Source organism: Leptidea sinapis, chromosome 44 (assembly GCF_905404315.1).
Source record: "Leptidea sinapis chromosome 44, ilLepSina1.1, whole genome shotgun sequence".
In the NCBI taxonomy this organism is placed as follows: domain Eukaryota; kingdom Metazoa; phylum Arthropoda; class Insecta; order Lepidoptera; family Pieridae; genus Leptidea; species Leptidea sinapis.
Window position 1 is genome coordinate 6959141 of NC_066308.1, and position 22718 is coordinate 6981858.

A 22718-nucleotide genomic window follows, 5' to 3' on the forward strand; every position below is an offset into this window, starting at 1 on the left:
GTATTCTTGAAAAGCCAAAAACTTCTGAGCGGCACTACCATTGCCATTATTTTCCCAGTAAGTTTACATATTACTACTTCACGGCAGAAATAGGCGCCGTTGGGGTACCCATAATCTTGCCGGCATCCTGTGCAATGGAGCCACCATTTCCCACTGGTGTCCATTTGTATAAATTACTACGTAATATGACCCGTAAGGTGTCCTACAACACCTGATTTTTTGCACCTACGACTTATCTCTCACACGGTGTCTCATCCAAATATTGGACAGTCTATGCGTACGATTTTGGATAATCGAAAGATGGACTTGTCTATCATATATCCACAGAATAGGCAAAAGACACATATCTATGTGGTGCTAATTGCACATACCATAAGTATCCAACTGTTTTGAGTTTTCTTTAGTATTAATTCCGCCATTATTTGTCCATAAACGATTCGCCACGTGTTTCGCCAATTGAGACAAATGTCTCGTGCCAGAGTTTGGCGAGTCAACATCTCCTGAGGATACCTCGTGTAGAGTCAAATTCTTAAGGATAAATATTGGCCAAATTAACACTAAAGACAACTCAAAACACTTGGATAATTATAGATTTCCGCAAAATAAACGCCTACTTCAATAAATTTTCATACCATAAGTTGTAAATATGCTTATTTAAATGTGTTTTAGAGTAATACAATCAACAAACAAGTAAAACAGAACAATGAGCGTTTATCTGTAATAAAACAAGTGATTATTCTATTTAGTTCTCAACACGGAGTGGGCCGCTCTACATGTGTTTCCTGTACCCGGCACCTTCACTGTTACAGATATGAGTAACCTGCCAGATGTCGACAAGTGGGGATATGTTGTTTGTTTTGGTACCGTCATAACATTTGTGAGTATTACTATTTTAATACAAATCTTATATCTTAAAACGAACAATTCTTGTATATATCTTCTTAATATTGTATATCACGCGACATGTTGTTTGTCCGCGTTGGAGTTCTAAAATAATGAAGGTATTTTAATGGGGATTACTTCATCGAGTGCAGTTTTGTCCAACTTGAGAGATAGGATAGTTTTTATTTCGATTTGAGACCCACAATTATTTTTAATTCCAATATTTGTTTTGCATGGACAAATTTTTTATAAGAGTATTTATTGACGCACGGTTGGACAGTTCTGCTGCGAAACAATTTTTGATTCGAAATAATTGTTGATGTTATGAAATATTATTGACAAATTCATATAAAATCTGTATTTTATTAATAATGTACAGAACAACGCAAACGTCTGTTGGTTCTGCTAGTAGATATATATATAATCTGAATCTCGGAAACAGCTCCAACAAATTTCATAAAATTTAGTATGCAGGGGATTTCGGGGGTGATAAATCGATCTAGCTAGGTTTTAATTTAAAAAATGCAGTTTTATCCGTGTTTTAATGAGAAACAGCTACAATAACATTAGAATACAAAGATAAATTTCGCCACTATATACAAGACAATAATATCTCAGATGGGACATTGGGTGATATGGAAAGCAGAAGACCCCGGTTGGAATCCAGATGTCCTATTAGTTGTTTTTTGTTCAAGTTTTGTACATTCTAAAAAAACCGAGGGAGGCTTGGTCGTCCGAATATTACACTCTTTCATTGATATTGTCATCATTTTGCTCTTAATAGTGATTTTCATTATTATAACACTAGAAAGAAGGGATTGCTTGTAACTAATTCCAGTAGACATCATAAGATACAATATAATAGTTATACGGGTAAATGACGGGTATACACTTTTATAATCCCAGCCACTTTTCAGGTATTATCTATAAATAAATTTAAATGTTTTATTAAAAAATATGACTCTCTCGTAAATCCTACTAGTTCACAGCTGAATATCTAAGTGATCCGACAGCCTGGGATTAGATTATGATTGTTTTATAGCAATAACAATGACAATACATTATTGTGTATTTCATTAACTTTTAAGAGCGTTTAAAAAGAATGCTGCGAGAGTTTCTTGCGCCGCCTTTTCTCTCTCAGAGCGTCATTTGTTTTCGAAGCGGTAGTAGTATCTAGTATATTAGAAATGACATCAAAAAGAATTCTAAAGGAATCAATTTTGACAAAATAAATGCCATTTATGCCTTTTATTATATACATATTATACAAGTACAAATTTGCCATGACAAACACAGCGTATGTTACAGAAAATAGAATTAAAGTGTAAATAACAAGTTTTGTAACTAGTTTTAAAGTACTTTGTAGTATGCAATTTTTATATTACAAGCAGATGTTGGTACATACAATAATATTTAAAAGTGTTTTCTAATTCGTGTTTGCACTGAATTTCATTGCAATATAAAATCAAATCAAATCAAAATCACTTGATTCATGTAGGTCACGGAAATGACACTTATAAAAATATTTTTCTTATTGAATCTACCGCTACTTCGTAAAGGGTTGAGCTAATGAGAAGAAGTAGCAAGAAATTAATTGCCACTCTTTTATATCAAGATTTACATTTCCATCGATTTACAAATCATTTCAATTACAATATAATACGTAAAATGATGCAACAAACATACTCAAACGTCAAATAGTCAATGCCTTACACGAGTAAGTCAAAAAAGTAAATGTAAATTATCAATACAAACGTTATTGAGTACAGGAGGTGCATCATCCACACACACCGTAAATAAATAAAGGTAGTAGTGGAAATTTAAATTCGTAGAAATATCTGAGGCGTCACCATCTTAATATATTGTACTAGCTCTAAATACCCACTTTATTTTTTATTTTTTATTGTATAAGAAGTTATTAGTTAATGTTAATAATCTATCACAAGTGCAGCGACACTGCATTGTAATGGGCAGGACGTATCAATTACCATCAGCCAAACGTCCTGCTCGTCTTGTCCCTGAGTTTCATAAAAAAAAACTTACTTCACAATTTTTTCGATATAAAAAATTTCTAGATCATTCTTAAGTTTTCTGGAAACATTTTCATTTGATTAGAATTAAGGCTAATATTTATTTTTATGCAAGCAAAAAATAATATAACAAAATTAAATATCTATGCATCTTAATAAAATTGGAGTGTTTGTTTGTAATATTAAAATACCCGTTTTTTACTACGTGTATATGAATGTTTTTTACAGTTTGTGTCTATCTGTCTGTCTGTTTGTTCCGGCTAATTTCTGAAATGGCTGGACCGGTTTGGACGGGTCTTTTATTGGCAGATAGCTGATGTAATAAGAAGTAACTTAATCTACGTTTTATTTAGAAAAATTCTCTTAATTTAGAAAAATAAAGTAATGTTGCAGTGTCCAAGAAACGGTTTAGCTCTAAAAAATAATTTATATGGCAAAACAACGTTTGCCGGGTCAGCTAGTAATGAATATAATTAAAAACAGTAAGTAGTCTGTCAAATAAGTCACTCATGCTACCGATTTTCTATAGAAACCACTGCAAAAATTTACTATAAGACTTATGAGTCTTATAGTAAATTTTAAACTCATGGTAGAGGAGCTGTACAATCAACTGGTCGATCGACGGTTCACGTATTTCTAGTTCAGACTAGTTCATTCATAGACTATGATAGGCGTAAACAAGGAGTTCGTTTGTCGTCCGCTTAAGGCGCGGACTGACTAGGATTGTAATCGCTACAACCAATAGTACAATATTTGTGTTGATCATGTGGCTAAGCTGCAAATGGGCATTTATTTTACTGATTTTCTTATGTTTACTTAAAATATATAAAAATTGTATAATTGTTCGGCTTAAGTTTTTGAAAAATACAAATTCTTTTAAATTCTTTAAAAAAAGAATGTTGTTATCGCTGAAAATTCAGAGATTTTTAACTCCAAATTTTATATTTCGGAAGCAACTTCCAAATTTTTTTATTGGATATTTCAAATCATATATAGATATTCTATTCAGTTCAAATTTTTCTATAAGTTCTTCTTTTTGTAATGTATTTTTTTGCGTCGGAATATTTTCATTGCGTTATGTTGTAATCGACTCTCTAAGAAATCAATTTTTTTGGATATTGAGGTATGACCGCGCCTTAAAAGACAATGTGAATTGTAAGGTAAGATTATTAGTTTATGCCTACTTATATTATAAATATGAATGTAAGATGTTTGTTACGCTTGCACGCCTAAATCACTGAAACGGTTTTGATGAAATTTCGTAAAGAGGTACATTTTAGACAAAGGCTCCATTTTATAGCGCAAGCTAACAAGAGGGTTTGAAGATGTGTAAATAGGGAGTGGAAGTTTATATGAATGTTCATCATTATCAAAGATGATCATATTTTGGTACTTGATAAGAAATAAATAAATAATTGTTTATAAATTTTTAAAATTCCACCTGAATGTGGATGAAAAAGGGGGACGAGAGTTCTTAAGGAGTCAAAACAAAGTCTTTTGAAAACTTTGAATTCGATTTTGATTATATTTGGTACAAAAATAGACTAGACCAACTTGCGAATCCAAAGTAGCTATTCCACGCGGACGAAGCCGCGGGTAAGAGCTAGTATTTAATAAATAAATAGAATTCAGGTAAATTTCAAATAAAGTCATTATTATGAATTAATAAAGCCTTCTAACCACAGCGGTCGCGACGAACCCATACAGTCGATTCGGTCCTTTCGTCTCACAAGCGCAGCTTAAGGTCGTAATGGACCTTAACAGCCCGGTAGTTTCCCATCCCTTTTTAGACCATACCCCACCTTAACATTTCTGAAATTATTATGCCCCCACATAATTTTTAACCTTTACAAATTGTTTTGTCCCCTTAAGATGATAAATTTTAGGAAGAACAGTAAAATTTCAAAACATATTACATATAATGAAGTTGTGTCGAGTCCATTTTTAAATAACCCCCCTTAGCGATCAAATTGCCCACTTGTAGGGGGACGTGGGCTCCACGTTGGGAAATACTGGTTTAAGGACTACAGTTCACGATTTGCACTAGACGATCGTCTAGTAGACAAATCAAAATGAACGTTTTGGTTTCGTTCATGCTAAATACGTCGACGACCCATCGCTAGTAAGTACAATATTTCAAAACACGAGCGGCCTCTACAAAGTAGGCCACCGTGGACTTAACAGTCGTGGACTTAACAGTCCACGATTTGAACTAGACGATCGATTAGTCGACGAATGAAAATGTAAGGTATGGTTTCGTTCATGCTAAATACGTCGACGATCCATCGCTAGTTAGTCCGATATTTTAAAACACGAGCAGGCCTGTCTCTTTTCCCGTGTAGGTATCGAAATCGTAAGTACGTACGGCGGCCTCTACAGAGTAGGCCAGCCAATAGGGACTTAAGAGCGAGCAGTGAAACACGCGCGAGTTTTGCTTACATACTTAACCGGTCCGACCGATCTTGTACCTAACTTTAAAAACGCAGTGTATGGTTTAGGTAGCTATTTAATTCCTATACTAAGTAGGTACCTATTACTATGTCGTGGTCTTCCAATGCATACATTACTATCTGTAACTAATGTAGGTTTGACAACGAATATTGTTTTAAAATTACGATTTAAAATTGCAATTTTTAAAACATGACCTTATACTAAGAAGTTACAGCTTTTGATAAAGAAGACAACCCTATTGTCGTCAGAATAGGTAAGAGTCACGCGATAGAAAGAGAGGCAATTTCTAGGTGAATAAAAATGTAGGTTAATAGCGCTGTGCGATCTGAATTACACCTTATTGTATGGCCGCAATAGTCCGTATTTCTTTAATTGATTTTACAGAGTAAGACTTCTGTACTTGTATTATTATATATTCTTTGATACGAGTTATGTATATAGTTTAAAATATTTCAAAATTCATTCGTCGTATGATAATATCGCAATTCATAATTCAATAATTTGTATTCGAATATGTGGTCGTACAAGGTCGTTATTGTCGTATGATATTTTTTTTCAAAACGTAACTAGCAAAGGTTATCTTAAAATAAAACTCTAATAGTGGCACTGTTTTCGGGAGAGAATTTTAGGAAGGCCAGATTTTAGATATGCTCTACCTCTGATTCTCCCGGACGTTATGAGCAAATAGGATGTAAATACTACGTAATAAGAGGCGGGATAAGAAAAAATTAAATTTAGCTTAGTATGAAACGTGCAGTTATTTGACATAGTAGTAAATACAGTACACTACAAATGTAGGTACGTGCCGTTTAATAAGTTGGTATGGTAATTCTTGGTATTCAATTTTACAATGAAATACCTGACCGTATACTACGACTCACTGAGCACAAATTTAAGGAATATATTAAGACTTCTTTCACAAAAAAGGCTTACTATAGTATAGTAGATTATAATGATGCATGGTTCTTGTCTGGTTCAGCACAGGCCACCTAATAATGTATAATGAAATTATATCGGCTAAATTGTTATATGATTTAAAAGATGGGCTGGGAGTTTCTTATGGGTTCTTCTCCCTATGTCAAAGCCCCTTTACGAACTGATGTGGCTTCATGATGTTTACCGAGGGTTGTTGCGTTTTAATATGTATTTTGTTATTGTCACTCCCTATGGTAAAAAAATACATCTCTATTCTATACTTATAATTATCCATCTATATCAAAAAATAATTTTTTAAAGACAATAAGGGACGAGAAGGAAAAGTTCAGCGGATGATAATTGATACAATGCAGTGCCTCTCAGGATTCTTGAAAAACCCAAAAATTTTGAACGAGACTACAACTTCTCTCGTCACCTTGAGACATAAGATGTAACACAATAACGCTTAAACATTACTGCATCACGGCAGAAAAAGGCGCCGTTGTGGTACCCATAATCTACCGGCATCCGGTGCAAAGAAGCTTCCCACTGGTAAATAATAAAAATATGCAGTTAAAAATGATTGTAATATTGAGTTTAAGTAACCTCTTTTTTACTTGATCTAGTATTATATTAAATGGGGGCACCGACCTATATTAATAGCCACGTGTATACCGATCATATTTGAGTACTGATTACATAAGGATGATTGAAATTCCAATAACGTGTCAATAACGGCATTACGTATGAGTGATAAGGACTTAACCTGGTAATTGAAATAGTACATTACATGCGCGTAGGTCAACCTGCACTCGCTTCACTCGTGCGGGATCGACCTATTTTGCGCACTACCTTTTACTATTTTTCCTATTAAGTTGCGCAAAGTTCGACCACTATAATTATTATCAAACATTCCCACACGCTCAAGTACATTCCCGCACGCTCGTGTCAACGTGTGGGAAAGTGGAACTTTGCGAACGTAAATGCATGCGCAAAATCGAACTTTGCGCACGATAATAGGAAAATGATTTATTGATTAATAAACTTCATGCTGAAATTTCTTACTACTGGTACACAAAGGGATATATAAATAAAATTGTAAATAAAACTAAATTTTAGTAATATTAAAATAAATTTGGTCGGTCATACAGAATAGAACTCAAAACTATTCTGTAAAATCTATATCCTATAGCTTTTATATTGATAGGTATCGAAATCAAACTAAGACATAACTACCTCCGGATTGTCAAGAATTGTTTGCACTAGTTGTTATGGAAATGTGATATCCAGGTTCAAAACCAACATGACTGTGTGAACTCACTTCTCATGCGGAAGCGGTTCATATCACCAGTGTGAGGCTCCTTTGCACACAGGATCACAGGATGCCAACTAGATTATGGGTACCACAACGACGCCTATTTCTGCTGTGAAGCAGTAATGTGTAAACTTAACTGTGTTTCGGTCTGAAGGGCGCCGTAGCTGGGGAAATTACTGGGCAAATGAGACTTTACATCTTATGTCTCAAGGTGACAAGCGCAAATGTACTGCCACTCAGAATTTTTGGGCTTTTCTAGAATCCTGAGCGGCACTGCATTATAATGGGCAGGCCGTATCAATTACCATCAGCTGAACGTCCTGCTCGTCTCGTCCCGTATTTTCATAAAAAAAAAAACAATTAAACATCGTTCTAACGATGTCCGTCGAAATTGACACAGATAAATTTATGAAGCATAAAATTCTAAATGTATCGCTATTATCGTATTACATAACTCACTAAATACAATATGTTAATTTAACAATGACGATCAATAAAGTCAAATAATTTATAAGTAAAAACATGTGTGAGATGTAAACACAGAATTGTCGACCAATACATCATTGAAAAAAATATTTGTAGCCTTACCTAAGCGCTCTCTCGCATCCGCGCGCGGTACGGGGCAGATCGTCGCCAATTCGGCACTCGCGCAGCGTTCTGTCAATGTGTAGTATTTTACGTGTAGCAATAGATTTCTTATAATTAGGATGATTTGATTGAATGTATCGGAATGCTATTGAAACAAGCTATAAGACCATGCAAAATAAACCATCTTATAAACAAAATAAGGGTCGAAACTTGGTGAGGGAGTAAGGTGCCGTACGGCACTATCGGTTTTGATGTATCTGAAATATTTAGTGCCCTGGGGCACTGCCGATTTGGGAAAGTAACAACTCAAATGACTCGAGAAAAAGATAGTGATAAAAAAAATAACACAGGTCTTTAATCCATATTCTGAGTACGGGCCACAATACTATGTCCCCTTCAATGATCTCCAAACACTGAAAGCACACAGAAGACGAGCAACAGGAGTTTTGTGAGTTATTTTATGCAGAAACTAAAATTTCCTATGGCTTAGTGTATTTTAGAAGTAGTCGTTTCGACATTTTGTTTATGTAGAGCTTCTTCTTTGGAAGTGAAAACTTAATTAAAAGTACATTTCTTATATATACGTCTAAACAGAGTCTCTTGCTGTTGGACATCCAGTAAAAAGACCAGGAATATTAGTTTAGTGTGCGTGACAAGCTATGTCTTACACTCGCGATTTATATGACACTTTGTGTTAGTGTGCGTGCATTGCTCAAAATAGAGGTTAGTTCTAACTAGAGGTTAGTTTAAGGTACTTTTAATCACTATTTTGGTGTTTAAATTTAGAACTCACCAGTATAATATTCGATCTCCACATCTCAATATGCTATACAAATTCCTTGCGCAGAAAACACTCCATACAAACTCCTTGTAAAAAGAATACTCGACATACAAACTCATTGTGTTTGTAACTCCTCGAGGTTTGATTGGTCGACATTTTCGAAGAGGAGTTTATTAGAATATTGGAATAGATAAATATCACTGCCCAAGTTTACTATAATATTAACCCCTACTAATATTATAAATATGAATGTATGTTTGTTTGTTACGCTTTTACGCCGGAGCTACAGAACCGATTTTGATGAAATTTGGTACAGCGATAGACTAGAGCTTCGGAAAAGTCATAAGCTATCCCGAAAAATCCATAATTACTGCGGGGTTTGTAAAAAACGGAAATTCACATCTACGACCTATAACTATACCAATATTAGGTAGAATAATGAAATAAGGTAATAGAAGAATCGTATGTTGGAAAAAGGAGCGAAAACAGGAACCGGAACTGGAATAGGACATGATATAATCTTCAATCATAAAGAACGGGCATCAGCTAGCGATAATATAACTGTCCCGATAGTAGTTTCCGTAAAAGGTTTACTTTTATCTCAAGAGGCTCTCGCTAAATAACTGGATTAAGATTCAGATACAGAAGGAATTTTTGGAACGGCACGCATCACGATGCGATTGCGAAACTCAAGTGGCAGTGGGCAGGGCACATAGTTCGACGGACAGATGGCCGATGGGGCAGTAAAGTCCTTGAATGGCGACCACGTACCGGAAGACGTAGTGTTTGTAGGCCCCCCACAAGATGGACCGACGATCTGGTCAATATCGCCCGAATACGTTGGATGAGGACAGCGCAGGACCGATCGTTGTAGAGATCTTTGGGGGAGGCCTTTGTCCAACAGTGGACGTCTTCCAGCCGATGATGATGACGCATCCTGACCGTCTTCAGCACTCAAAACCCAACACGATGTATTAACCAATTATTTTAATGATACCACTTTATCAAATATACTATCTAATCTAAAATTCTCAATGGAAATGTTTGAGTTTGTTAAACATACATTTAAATAGATGTACAAGATCTTATCTCGAATAATTTCAATAGTTGAATGAATAATTTATTATACAAGTTGTTGTTGCCTTAGTTATTATTAAGCGTCGTTTTCACTATACGAAACAAGGTGAAATGAGAAACAAATGAATGATGAAATGAGAATCGATATCCTTAAACTACTTACAGAAATTGCATTAAGTTTATATACATTCAATATAGATATGTAGCTGGTATTATGTCCTATTGCATTTTGTTATTGGCCATTGCAGCCGATATTAAATGCTTACTTAGTAGTGCAGAAGAAGACAATTCGCGTAATTTTTAAACTAGGTCCTAAAGAATAATTAAGATTTTTTTTAGTATGTACATAGGTACATGTACATACATAGCGAATTTTGTAGAAACTGTGATGAAAAGGCATTTATTGTCTCATAATTGATTCGTTTAGAATTATTTTTAATGTAATTTCTAATATACTAGATACTACTACCGCTTCGGAAACAATAATGACGCTCTGAGAGAGAAGAAGCGGCACAAGAAACTCTCCCAGCTTTCTTTTTTTGTGGTCTTTTTAATTAAATATACAATATTGTACTGTGATACTGTACCATTGTACTGCCATTGAAAAATATAACCATTTTTGATACAAAATCAATTAATTAAAAATATGCCTTTGCAAAGATTTAAATATAGTAAGTACAATACAGTATTCAATAAGTGAGCGAGTGCTAACTAGGATGAATAACACAAATAAAATTTGACAACAAAATATATGAACGATGTGGGACTCGAACTTGACTTCTCGCGTTTCGTGCGAACGCTCTTCGACTGAGCCAACCGTTCGAGTGATAAAATCTTGTATGCTTTATTAAGCTCTCAGGTTGTGGCTTCATCTACAGGATCTACTTTACAGTTGATAACCTGCTCAACCCCAATATTTGCATATTAGGAAATTGACTTGAGATGTTGTTCTTGCAAATCTAAACAATTTGTTATGTGTTAAAGTGATAACCCTCACTTCTGGAATTAATTACACAAATGAAATTTGAAAACAAAATTTATGAACGATGCGGGTCTCGAATACTTACTTCGATAATATCGTAATTAATCCCAGAAGTTAAGGTTATCACTTTAAAACATAACAAATTGTTTAGGATGAATCATCCAATTTTATTCACGTTTCGTGAGAATCCGAAGACAAATAAAAAAAGAAGGACTCCATGGCACCTTACATAAAAGTGAAGCACCAAAACAAGCCGGTAAACGTGTAAATACATAGCCCCACGCACACACTTACACTAATACAAGCCGATCGGCCGCCATTATGAGAATTGCCATCGTCTGTTAGATCAGTTTGCGGTGCCATAAAATTTTCTAGTAATGCCGTCGTGCGTTGTGAAAAAGTGTAAAAACAATACTATATCAGTATTTATGTCTATATGATTATTTAAGGGAGAAAATATTGTGTAACTGGTATCCCCCGTAAACGCACACATACTAGCGTAAAGGTGCTTCACTTGCTAATATCACGGCGCGGAGTCCTTCTTTTTTACTAGTCCGTGTATCTTATATCATATCTTGCGATTTGCATCTTGCGAAATTTCATTAAATTTTAATGTCAAATATAAATCATGTTATCAACACCGGTTACAAAAATCAACTTGGTCGTAAAGTTGCAGATACCGATAATAAAAAATATGCATAATGTTTAATTTTGATTCACATCAATTTTAGCAAGTTGTCAGTAATTGCAATATTCATTAGTTTTGCCATAAAATCAAACTTTAAACAAAATTTTCTTGTATAATTTTTAATTTCCAAACAAATACAAGTAAGACATACATACATATTTACAAATCATTTTTAAGTTGATAATTCATATCAACTTTAATAATTTTTTTCTGCCACTACTGCATTTCAATTCTTTTATACTATGTTCATTCCAATTCAATGAACTAGGGTTTCCATCGAATGATTTTAATTTTACACTAGGCTTTATGACCAAAATTTTACACACTCATATTTTCAGATTGCTGGGATAGGTCACGTGAATTCGTTCGGTTTAATTTACAATGACTTTATTATCGACACAAATTCAACCGCAAAATCTCTAACTACCGCCCATGGACTATTTGCAATCATGTTGGCTGTTGGAGGTAAGGTTATTAATACATTTTAAGCATAAATCTGTTCTCGGATGCTTTACCTATTGGCTTTTTATAGAAATAACATAAAGTTGTAACATCAGTTTTATTTTATAATACAATGATAATGCCAATTTTAGATTCAAATGTAAGATTAGGGGATAACTAATGGATGTTAAAGAATGAATATTATTTTTATCTCTAATTTTATTCTGTTTTAGGAATTCTGCTGAACATTATAGCCAAGCATATATCACTTAAATCAGGCGGATTAACAGGAGCTGCACTATTCATAACTGGTGCATTTACAACGATTCTAATAACAAACGCAAACCAATTGCCCATTACGTTTGGCATCCTTCAGGGAATAGGATTTGGGATGATGGTACCTGTTTGTTTTTCATCTATAAATTTCTACTTTGTGAGAAAGCGAACATTTGCCATGAGCCTCGTCAAAGCAATACAAGGAATTATAGTAATGTGGTATCCGCAGCTATTGAGAGTGATCGTGTCTTTCTATGGTTTTAGAGGAGTATTAATCATTCTAAGTGGAATTTCACTCCACACGATTCCCGGAATGTTGACAATGGAGTGCGGAAATAAGACAACGAAAATACATTTAAACAAAATAGCAAGTATTCATTTTGTAATCGACTTCTAAATTAATATGTTAACGTTAGCATAATTATAAACTTGGAATTGTTTTTAGAATTGGGAGATTTAGAGAATGGAGATAAAAGTGAAGAAACAAATGATTTATTGGAATCGAAGAAAGCCAAAGAAAACGACAGTAGGGCTAAAAGAGTTTGGTAGGTACTGAGTGATAATGATCAATGATAATCTAACTAATAAAAAAAGATACAGGCATATAATTTAAGCAGTTGTATAGTGTCCCTTAAATAGTTTTTTGTAGTCCCTTTTCAATAATACTGGGATATTAAATGGTATGGGTAAAGGCTAAAATGGTGTCTAATTAAAATACAATATGGCGGTCTTGCTAAACTGTGAAAAATTTAATTACTACCAAGCAATAAAAAACCAATGATGCTTTTATGAAGTAATCGATATAATTTATCTGAAAATCTAAAATGCATGTCTTGTGAGCATGTAAAGGTCAATTTATATTCATTTTAGGAACGATATCACAGAGACATTAAATGTGCGAATTCTGAACGATCTTATCTACTGCAACATTTGTTTTGGACAAAGCTTTGTTAATTTTTCGGATTTAACATTTTTTATTTTACAACCAATGCTGCTTTTTCAACACGGATTTGATAAGGTAATTTTTGCATTATTTTTTTAAATATTATTAAAATCTTATATCTTAATTTATCTTCATTTTTATGACACTCTTCGAAAGATTATTGTTGTTAACCAATCAATTTTGTTTTTACTAAAGGTACTTCTTTTATACAGTGTAATATTTTTATTGACCTGTCTATTTATCTGTGCGTTATAGTACACTTAGCCGAGAAACGGCTTACCCTATTTCATTGTTGTTTTCACTGATGTTATTGCAAGCTCTTCCTAATATGTAATGATTGCTTTATTCAAATCGGTGGACAACCATCAGTTTTGATCAAAATAATACCCGCTATTGTGTATACGCGCTGGAGCCCAAAGCATTGGAAGTTATTTTCAATGTTTTGGTCTTTTTATATGTATAGTCCAGAATCCAGGGTGCATTTTTGCACTTAATGATTTTCAATAATTATTTAAAAAAATATTTGTCCTACAAAATGTATGGTTTAATCAAAAAGTCACCTTAAAATCTTAAAATCAACATATTTTATCCCAGCTACCCCACCTACCGCAATCTAAAGTTTTCGTAGGTACAGGAAATTGTTGGGCGACTCATCAAAATGAAGCTACTCACGGTAAATTAGTTTGATAGTCAATAATCAAGTGCAAAAACGGAACCTGGATTACTATGCTTATGAAACAGGATTCCGTCCCTAAAATTAAAACTCAAAAAAGTCTGAATAACATCCAATTCAACTGTCAGATTTCTGACACAAAATGGCCGCTGGATGTCGCGGGCGCCCGCTTGTACGAAGTATTTTGTATAGATAATTTGTAATACTAGATGTTGAGATCTTATCATTTAAATTTTATTATAGTCAGTAAGCAGATAACAATTTAACACATGTAATGACCGTGAATTAATATAGTTTTCTAATAAATTAGCATTATTTTTGTGTGCCAGTTTTAAAATTGCTTAATAAATTATGTTTGCAGAACGAAGTTGCGACGATAATATCAGTGGGAGCCGGTGCTGACGTCACTGGACGATTTGCCCTCGCGTTTATCAGCAATTCAATACATGTCAATACAAGATTGCTCTACTTTGCTGCTACAGTCCTCACACTTGTTGCTCGGATTGGTAATAAATATGCAATCTAATGACGCCTCTTCACAATCGGCGATTACAAGCGAGCACGATTGAGTGGAGGCCTTATTCGCTTCTAGTCGCCGATCATCGTCTATAAACGTCATAGTGATCGCGGTGATCGGTGTGGACATGTCGGTTTTTCGGGTACGGATCAAAGGGAATTCGCGTGTAGTTGCGTGCGCGTGCCCACACGATTATGTTATTCACGGGATGTCATTCATTCACTGGAGGACACTGGACAGTGAGCGAAGCTAGGATTACATTGTTAAATTTACTTGGGTAAATAGTTATATTTACTTTATTGAATGCTCAACCACCACCATCTTCTCTTCTTCCATTTTTTGTCACAACTTTTCGTTCAACTAAATTGACAAAATGGTTGTATCTATACTGAAAGTAAATTAATGGTAGCAGCAGCTATCAACTCCACGTCCATCTTGAAGGACTGCCGCTCAATAAATGATCATGGACGATCGTGTGGATGCTTACACGATGATCGACGATTAACTTGCCGATGACAGACGATCATACAATTAGTAACGATCATTGCCGATAGTGGAGAGGAGGCTTAAAAGGGTCGGCTTAATACTTAATCTGTGATCAAGTGAGTTTTGTCACTGTCTTTATAAATAAAATAATTTATTTCCTTATAATAAAATACGGATATAAGTTTAAGTTTGAAAATCCTGAGGAAATGTTGCCTCGATTCTATTTTAAATTAGTCGCCCGTAACCAACAACTGTAAAATATTTGATTAAAATTCAAAAAAAAATCAGTGCATTGGTCAGGCGATGGTTACCGCATCGCAAACGCTCTTACAAGTTTCAACAACAGAGGCATCACAGGAGCGTTGGCTGTTTAGGTGCGTATAAAATAATAATGTTCTTACATGTTTAAAGACAACCGTTTATTCAATATTATCAAAAAATATCAAAGAAATTTAGAGAAGAGTTAAATAAGAGTTATCTTAAACTAAAATATTAAAGCTAAGTTCACAAGTTGCGTTAGTCGTTATTAAGTATTAAGAAATTCATTTAATTTATCTTATAAATTCCCAGTGAAGAGACATAATATGTAAAACATTAGCCAATGTTCAGAATTCTGCCATATTTAGTAATCAAGGTTGAGATAAAATTTTCGTTAGATTTTATTGCTATGATTGCTCCAAAGATAAAACAGTTTCTAGAAATAGGATACTAAAGAATAAATTAAAATATAAATGTTAATATTTAATAATACATCGGGTCTCGCTATCAATATATTTTATGATATTATCGCTATAAGTTTAAAGATTTTTGTTAGGCCATAAATTTGTCGTATCTGTAATCACGGGTAACTTTTCGCATCTTACGTATATTCTAGATACTAGGTACGCCTGTTTTGCGTGATGGGTCCCACCTCCTCATGGTGGTTATCAAACTCTTAAGATCATCAATGACAAGAGGAGAGTCCAGTGGGAGGCTCCCTTGCACAGGATGCCGGCTAGATTATGGGTACCACAACGGCGCCTATTTCTGCCGTGAAGTAGTAATGTGTAAGTGTTTCGGTCTGAATGGCGCCGTAGCTAGTGAAAATACTGGGCAAATGAGACTTAACATCTTATGTCTAAAGATGACGAGCGCAGTTGTAGTGCCGCTCAGAATTTTCGGGTTTTTTAAGAATCCTGAGTGGCATTGCATTGAACTGAGCAGGGCGTATCAAATACCATCAGCTGAAGGTCCTGCTCGTCTTGTCCCTAATTTTCATTAAAAAAAAGTCCCTAGGTGTGTACAGCCTTGTTTGTGGCAACACCTCTTAATTCCAGAACATTCTGTTAGACTTTTTTGAACAGGTACTTGTTAAAGCGCCTTGATAAGTTACTACTAGAGTTATCTTACGTCACTTCCGAATTTTACTAAGTAGAGCTTCATTCGTGTGTAATGCCACTCACCTCTATCTAAAGTTCCTTAGTATGTTGCCGTTTATCTGATGTAGGCAATCCAGTGATTCATATAGGTGGTTATCGCGTATCGACGGTTATTGCTCGAATCCCAAGCCCGTGATCGCTTGAGTGCCCCAAGGCTGTGTGCTATTTCCCACGCTGTTTCTTCTGCATATCAATGATATGTTGGACACCCGCGGCATACATTGTTATGCAGACGAAAGCACGGGTGATGCCGTATACACGGGACATGCAGGTCTCTCTAGGGAAATCGTCGACCAGTGCCGGGAGAAACTTGTGTCTTCTATCGAGTCCTCTCTTGAGAAGGTTATCGAATGGGGTAAATTGAACCTTGTCCAATTTAACCCCCAGAAGACTCAAGTTTGCGCGTTTACCACAAAAAAAAACCCCATTTGTCGTATCACCGCTCTTCGACAACACTTCCCTTACAGCCTCGCCTCGGAATATTGGGTCTTGAAATCTGGAGCAATTGCCAATTCCGCGGCCATCTGGAGAGCAAAGGCAAATTGGCTTCGAAGAAACTGGGCGTCATAAATAGAGCACGGCAAAACTTCAAGCGGGACCACATTCTAGCGCTGTACAGAGCGCAGGTATGGCCACATAATATGGAGTATTGCTATCATCTCTGGTCTGCTATATACGGGGGTGCGCACCCCAGTATCAGCTCGATCCATTTGACCGCGTCAGATCAGTTCGAATTGTCGGGAACCCAGTGCTCTGTGAATGGCTGGATCACTTGGCGTTGCGTACAGACATCGCTTAATTGTGTGTCTTCTACCGCTTTTATCATGGGGAATGTTCCGAAGTGCTGTTTCACCTGATTCCTGACGCCCAATTCCACCTTCGCACGACACGCCACAAGTTATGATATCATCCCCACCATCTGGATGTATGGCGGTCCTCCACAGTGCGGTTTTTATGGAGCTTTCTTCCACGTACTACAAAGCTCTGGAATGAACCTCCTTGTGCGGTGTTGGCACGATACGACATGGGTACCATCAAAAAAAGCGCGTACACCTTCCATAAAGGCCGGCAATGGTCCTGTGATTCCTCTGGTGTTGCAAGAGAATGTGGGCGGCGGTGACCCGTACGCTCGTTTGTCCTCCTTTTCCATAAAAAAAAGGAAAAAAAACGTGATGTGCACCATCAAGTCCAAAATTGCTATCATCTCCGACCCTCTCCAAGCTAGTTCTTCAGTGTAACATTCATAAGTTACAAGGAAGTTAGTAATGCAGTGGATGACAGGATGACCTGTTATCCATTAGAGAGTTAAGAGGTTAAAGGAGCTAAGGATTTTATAGCTCCATCTTTGAAGTTATAATGTTGCTTTGTAACGTTTATAAAGTGGATGTAAATTTACTGTATCAATACCAAGTGTCTTCTCGAATTACCGCGAGCTAAAATCAATGACTTAATATAAATTTTAAAACGCTAATTAATACCTACTCAATGATACTGCCCACTTCCTATAATCTCTTTTATTGGACATCGGACCATTAGTAAGAAATAAATTGAAACAGAATTTATAAATATAAAACAGTTATGAATGGTAAAAACCTAACTACGATATTTTGCGGATAATGAGGATGAGAGAAATACAAGAAACACTTTATTAGCAATAAAAAAAATACTCACACAAAAACACAACAATTTATAATATTAATTAAAATCTTAAAATAATAAATTAAATAACGTAATAAATATTATAAAAAATTAAAATAACAGTGTGAGCGTGATTCCCTGCTCAGAGAGGTTTCAGATAGAGAGTGTTTTCTCTTTCTTTCCTCTTCACAGCAACCGATGTAACTGTAAGTGATGAACAGATGTATCTGAATGTATATAAAGAGAGATCTTTTTGATTCAAAATAGATAGAATCAACACAAAACTTTGACGCAACTTGAAACTAATTTTTAGTAAAAACCAGTCAATCCATCATGTTTTTATAATGTGTTGTAAAAGGCATTATTTCATTGTTGCTTTTATAACAATAAATTTCTGCATTTTTTCTTTTATTATTGTTTTTCTATTTTTTAAATGTGTGTTTTCGTTGTAGTGTTCATCAAAGTGCAGGCGTTCATTTGGATCGCAGTTATAACGGGTATCCTTGGAGCGTTGCGGTCCTGTATTCACGTTACCAGCTCCTTGGTGATATCCAATCATGTCTCGGCGGCAGATTTCCCCGGAGCCTACGCATTGTTCATGCTGTCTACTGGAATAGTCAATGTTTTCACCGCGCCACTCATTGGTGAGTTTCTCTACTACTAAAACCTGATTAGTAAGGTTTTCAACACAAATCCCTAGTAATATTATAAATATGAATCTAAGTTTGTTTGTTACGCCTTCACGCCAAAACCACCGAATCAATTTTGATATTATTTAGTACAGAGATGTCTATCTCTGCATAGAGCATGAAAAAGGACATAGGCTAGCTTATATTGCAAAACAAATAAATAAAGGGGTTGAAATAGGGGATGGCGATTTGTATGGAGATTCGTCATTTTCGAAGATAAAACCATGAAACTTTATACTAAACTTTAACTTTATATTTTTGACATTCATGGGGATGAAATAGGAGATTTAAGGTCACAGGGAAATACTATTAAAGATACTGTCCACAGTGACGAAGGATATGCGTTGTATCATAGAAGAGCGCTGCAAACAGCGGAAAGAGCACTTTGTAAGTGTATTATTTGAAAAGTATCCTAAAAGATGAAAAAAATCCCCATAGAAACTTTTCTACGCGGACAAAGTCGCGGGTAAAAGCTAATAGAAAATAATTAGGTTAAGGTGGGATAAATTATTAAAACTTTCGTGAGACGTTTCAAACTTTATTTCCCTCAAACGGCTTTACCACCGTAGACATATGAACTTTACTCACAGTTTGTCGGAGTTGGTACCGACTAGTTTCGGACCATTTATAGGTCCTTCATCAGTCTCAATCTGCAAAATTGCAGTGAAGGACTTCCAAATGGTCTGAAACCAACTAAAACCAACCGTGAGTAAAGTTGTTTTAGACAAATAAAATAATTAGATGCTACTTTACATATAAATTAAAATAGCTAGATAGAAATACTAAATGCACCACTAGTATTATTATTATTGTAAAAGTATATCTTTCAATATCTTCATGTTTCTACAGCAAAAAAATAATTATAATTATCGTTTGAATTTACGACATGTACAAAATGGTAAATTATTCATTGCTTCTATTTTCCGCTTCCAGTATAGATAATTTAGTAACAGCTTTTAAAATAATTTGAAAGATGACTTTGCATCATCCATTTCAGTACAGAATCCTTGTAAATTTTTATTGAACCAAAATCTCTACAAATAAGCAGTAGTTATATATAATGTGAAAGTTGTATCTTCAAGTGCCAGGCACTTTAAACTGTTGAACTTATTATTCAAATTTGCGTATAAAAACGTTAGCAGTGCGCGTCTAGATCGTGAAATAAATATGTATCGTATGTTAAAGGAGGATGGCGAGAATGGACCCACATAATTTAAAAATTAAGGAAGCATCGTACAAGTACAAGATTATATTAATTATAAACATAAGTTTATACGATGTTTATATAAAAAATATTGAGGCGCTAAGATATGGGAGTCAAAAGAAATTAATTATTATAATTTATTAAAAAATCATTCAAATCATCCAACTTGCAGTAACGGAACGCTTTGCGCAATTGACATCTACATTTTTTGACATGACAGCCCTTGTCATAATTTATTTGGATGTTCCGACTTCCAACACCATCGTATTATCGATACCACCTACTCAAATCAGTAGTAATTCACAATAAGATTCAATAAGATTATTATCGTTGTTTGATATTAAAATGATTAGGTAACTTCTTTAAAAGTATCGATACATGCTTGAAAAAAGAATGAATTGTAAATCCTAAATTATTAGCACTTTTTACTAATTACCTTAAATATCCTATTGCTGGCCAACCTTTCGCATATAACATATATAATCTTTTACACAGAACAGATCTTTTAGCAGACAGTAATTAGGCATAGACACAAGAATTACCGTTTAATAATTTTAGGTTATACTTTACTTTTAGGTATATCTTTTTTCTCTCACTTTATTAGACTTACTTACGATTTGCTTTTTTCTTAGTTTTGTAACGTTCTACAATTATTAATAAGTTTCTATGATGTACGCCACTTCTTTCAATTGACAATTTGTGTTAGTGCGCGTGAATTGCTCAAAATAGTGTTAGTTCTAAACACAATTTTTTCGACGTTTTCACAGCTGTAATAGTCTATCTAAATATATAAATGATCTAAGTATTTGGTAATATCTTGTGATGATTCACTCTGTGGTATTTTGCTTATCAGTTATTAACAATGGCGGTGCTACCAGTACAACTGTCGATCACTGATGACATAGCATTCTTATTACATCATGCATTCCAACTTTAAGTAATGATATTTTATACTTTTTGACGTTTTTTTCATCCGATTATGAGCTTCACGTGACATTGTGAGTCTAATTTACTAAAAGAAATTCGGTGGTTGATATTATTTTTAAAGAAGAAGCGGACAAATGAGCGTACGGGTCTGATGTTAAGTGATCACCGCCGCACACATTCTCTTGCAACACCAGAGGAATCACAGGACCGTTGACGGCCCTTAAGGAAGTTGTACGCGCTTTTTTTGAAGGTACACATGTCGTATCGTAAGCACCGCACAAGGAAACTCATTGTACAGCTTGGTTGTACATGGAGAAAGTTCCTTGAAAACCGCCCTGTGGAGTAATGCCACACATTCAGATGGTGGTGATGATATTCTAATTTATAGCATGTCGTGCGAAGGTCGAGTTGAGCGGCAGGAAACAGGTCATAAAGCTCTTCGAAACACTTTCCATGATAGATACGGTAGAAGAAACACAATGAAGCGACGTCTCTTCGCAACGCCAGGTGATCGAGCTGTTCACAGAGCACTGGATCCCTGACAATTCGAGTAGCTCTGTGCTGCACGCGGTCAAAAAGACCAGAGATGACAGCAATACTTCATATGTGGCCGGACCAGCGCTTTGTAGAGCGCTAGAATGTGGGCCGGCTTGAAGTATTGCCGTGCTCTATTTATGACGCCCAGCTTCTTCGAAGCCAATTTGGCTTTGCCACCCAGATGAACGCAGAATTGGCAATCGCTCGAGATTTCGAGACCTAGAATTCCGATACCAGGCGCGACTTTAAAGGAGGAGTTGTCGAAGAGCGGTGATACAATGGAACAGAATAATATAAAAATCGTGATTAAAAAACAGGGGCTGATCGTAGATTGAAGTTGTATGTATTTATCAATCTTGAATCATAATAAAATAAAAATACCCATATAATAATAATGAGAGTTGAACAAAGCAAACAGAATTTTGTAACGAGGCGGTATTCGAACGGTTGGCTCAGTTGGTTAGAGCACGGAACGCCGGAGGTCGTGGGTTCGAGTCCCGCATCGTTCATTAAATTTTGTTTTTCAAATTTTATTTGTGTATTAATCCTAGAAGTGAGGGTTATCACTTTAAAAATATAACATATTGCTTAGATTTACAAGAGCGACATCTCAAGTCAATTTCCTATTATGCAAATATTGGGGTTGAGCAGGTTATCAACTGTAAAGTAGATCCTGTATATGAAGCCACAACCTGAGAGTTGAACAAAGCAAACAGAATTTTGTAACGAGGCGGTACTCGAACGGTTGGCTCAGTTGGTTAGAGCACCGGCACGGAACGCGCCGGAGGTCGTGGGTTCGAGCCCCGCATCGTTCATAATTTTTTTTTTTCAAATTTTATTTCTGTAATAATAATAAAAAAAATTGTTAAAAAATAAAAAAATATATTTGATGGTGCGGTGACCCTTATCATTTAGGGGTATGAAAAATAGATGGCCTATTCTCAGACCTATCCGATATGCACACAAATGTTTTTAAAGTTTGGTAACAAACACCGCGACACGAGATTTTTATATATTAGCCAGGTAGCCATTACGCTAATGGGAATTTCATACTGAAACGAATATTAAAAAATTGAGGAGATAATTCTCATGAAAGTCGTTCATATCAAAATGATTACTATGTTTATCTATCATTAAACATCCTCTATTTTCTTTAGCATCACAGTATCTTTGGCAATGAATAAGTTATATTTACGTTCAACGATGCAAATTTACAAAAGAGCTGTAAACGTAAACAAACTCAACATTCACAATAAGATT

At 35.2% G+C, this 22718-nt stretch overlaps 2 protein-coding genes across 3 annotated transcripts in view; one reads left to right on the forward strand and one right to left on the reverse strand.

The window, feature by feature from the left end:
* LOC126977221 (solute carrier family 12 member 4) overlaps positions 1 to 22718 on the reverse strand; it is a 477718-nt gene that overhangs the window by 333709 nt on the left and 121291 nt on the right. The gene's annotated exons all lie outside the window — the stretch shown is intronic.
* Positions 1 to 22718, forward strand: part of LOC126977270 (monocarboxylate transporter 12-like) — a 30992-nt gene that overhangs the window by 4515 nt on the left and 3759 nt on the right. Inside the window, exons 2-8 of one of the 2 annotated variants that reach the window (XM_050826022.1) lie at positions 747 to 877; positions 12048 to 12174; positions 12384 to 12797; positions 12872 to 12971; positions 13297 to 13444; positions 14404 to 14548; positions 18554 to 18745. In XM_050826022.1, coding sequence (XP_050681979.1) covers positions 812 to 877; positions 12048 to 12174; positions 12384 to 12797; positions 12872 to 12971; positions 13297 to 13444; positions 14404 to 14548; positions 18554 to 18745 — 1192 coding nt within the window. In that variant the 5' untranslated portion in view covers positions 747 to 811. Of the gene's footprint in view, positions 1 to 746; positions 878 to 12047; positions 12175 to 12383; positions 12798 to 12871; positions 12972 to 13296; positions 13445 to 14403; positions 14549 to 18553; positions 18746 to 22718 lie in introns of those variants that run through there. The other variant, XM_050826023.1, reaches the window with a different exon arrangement.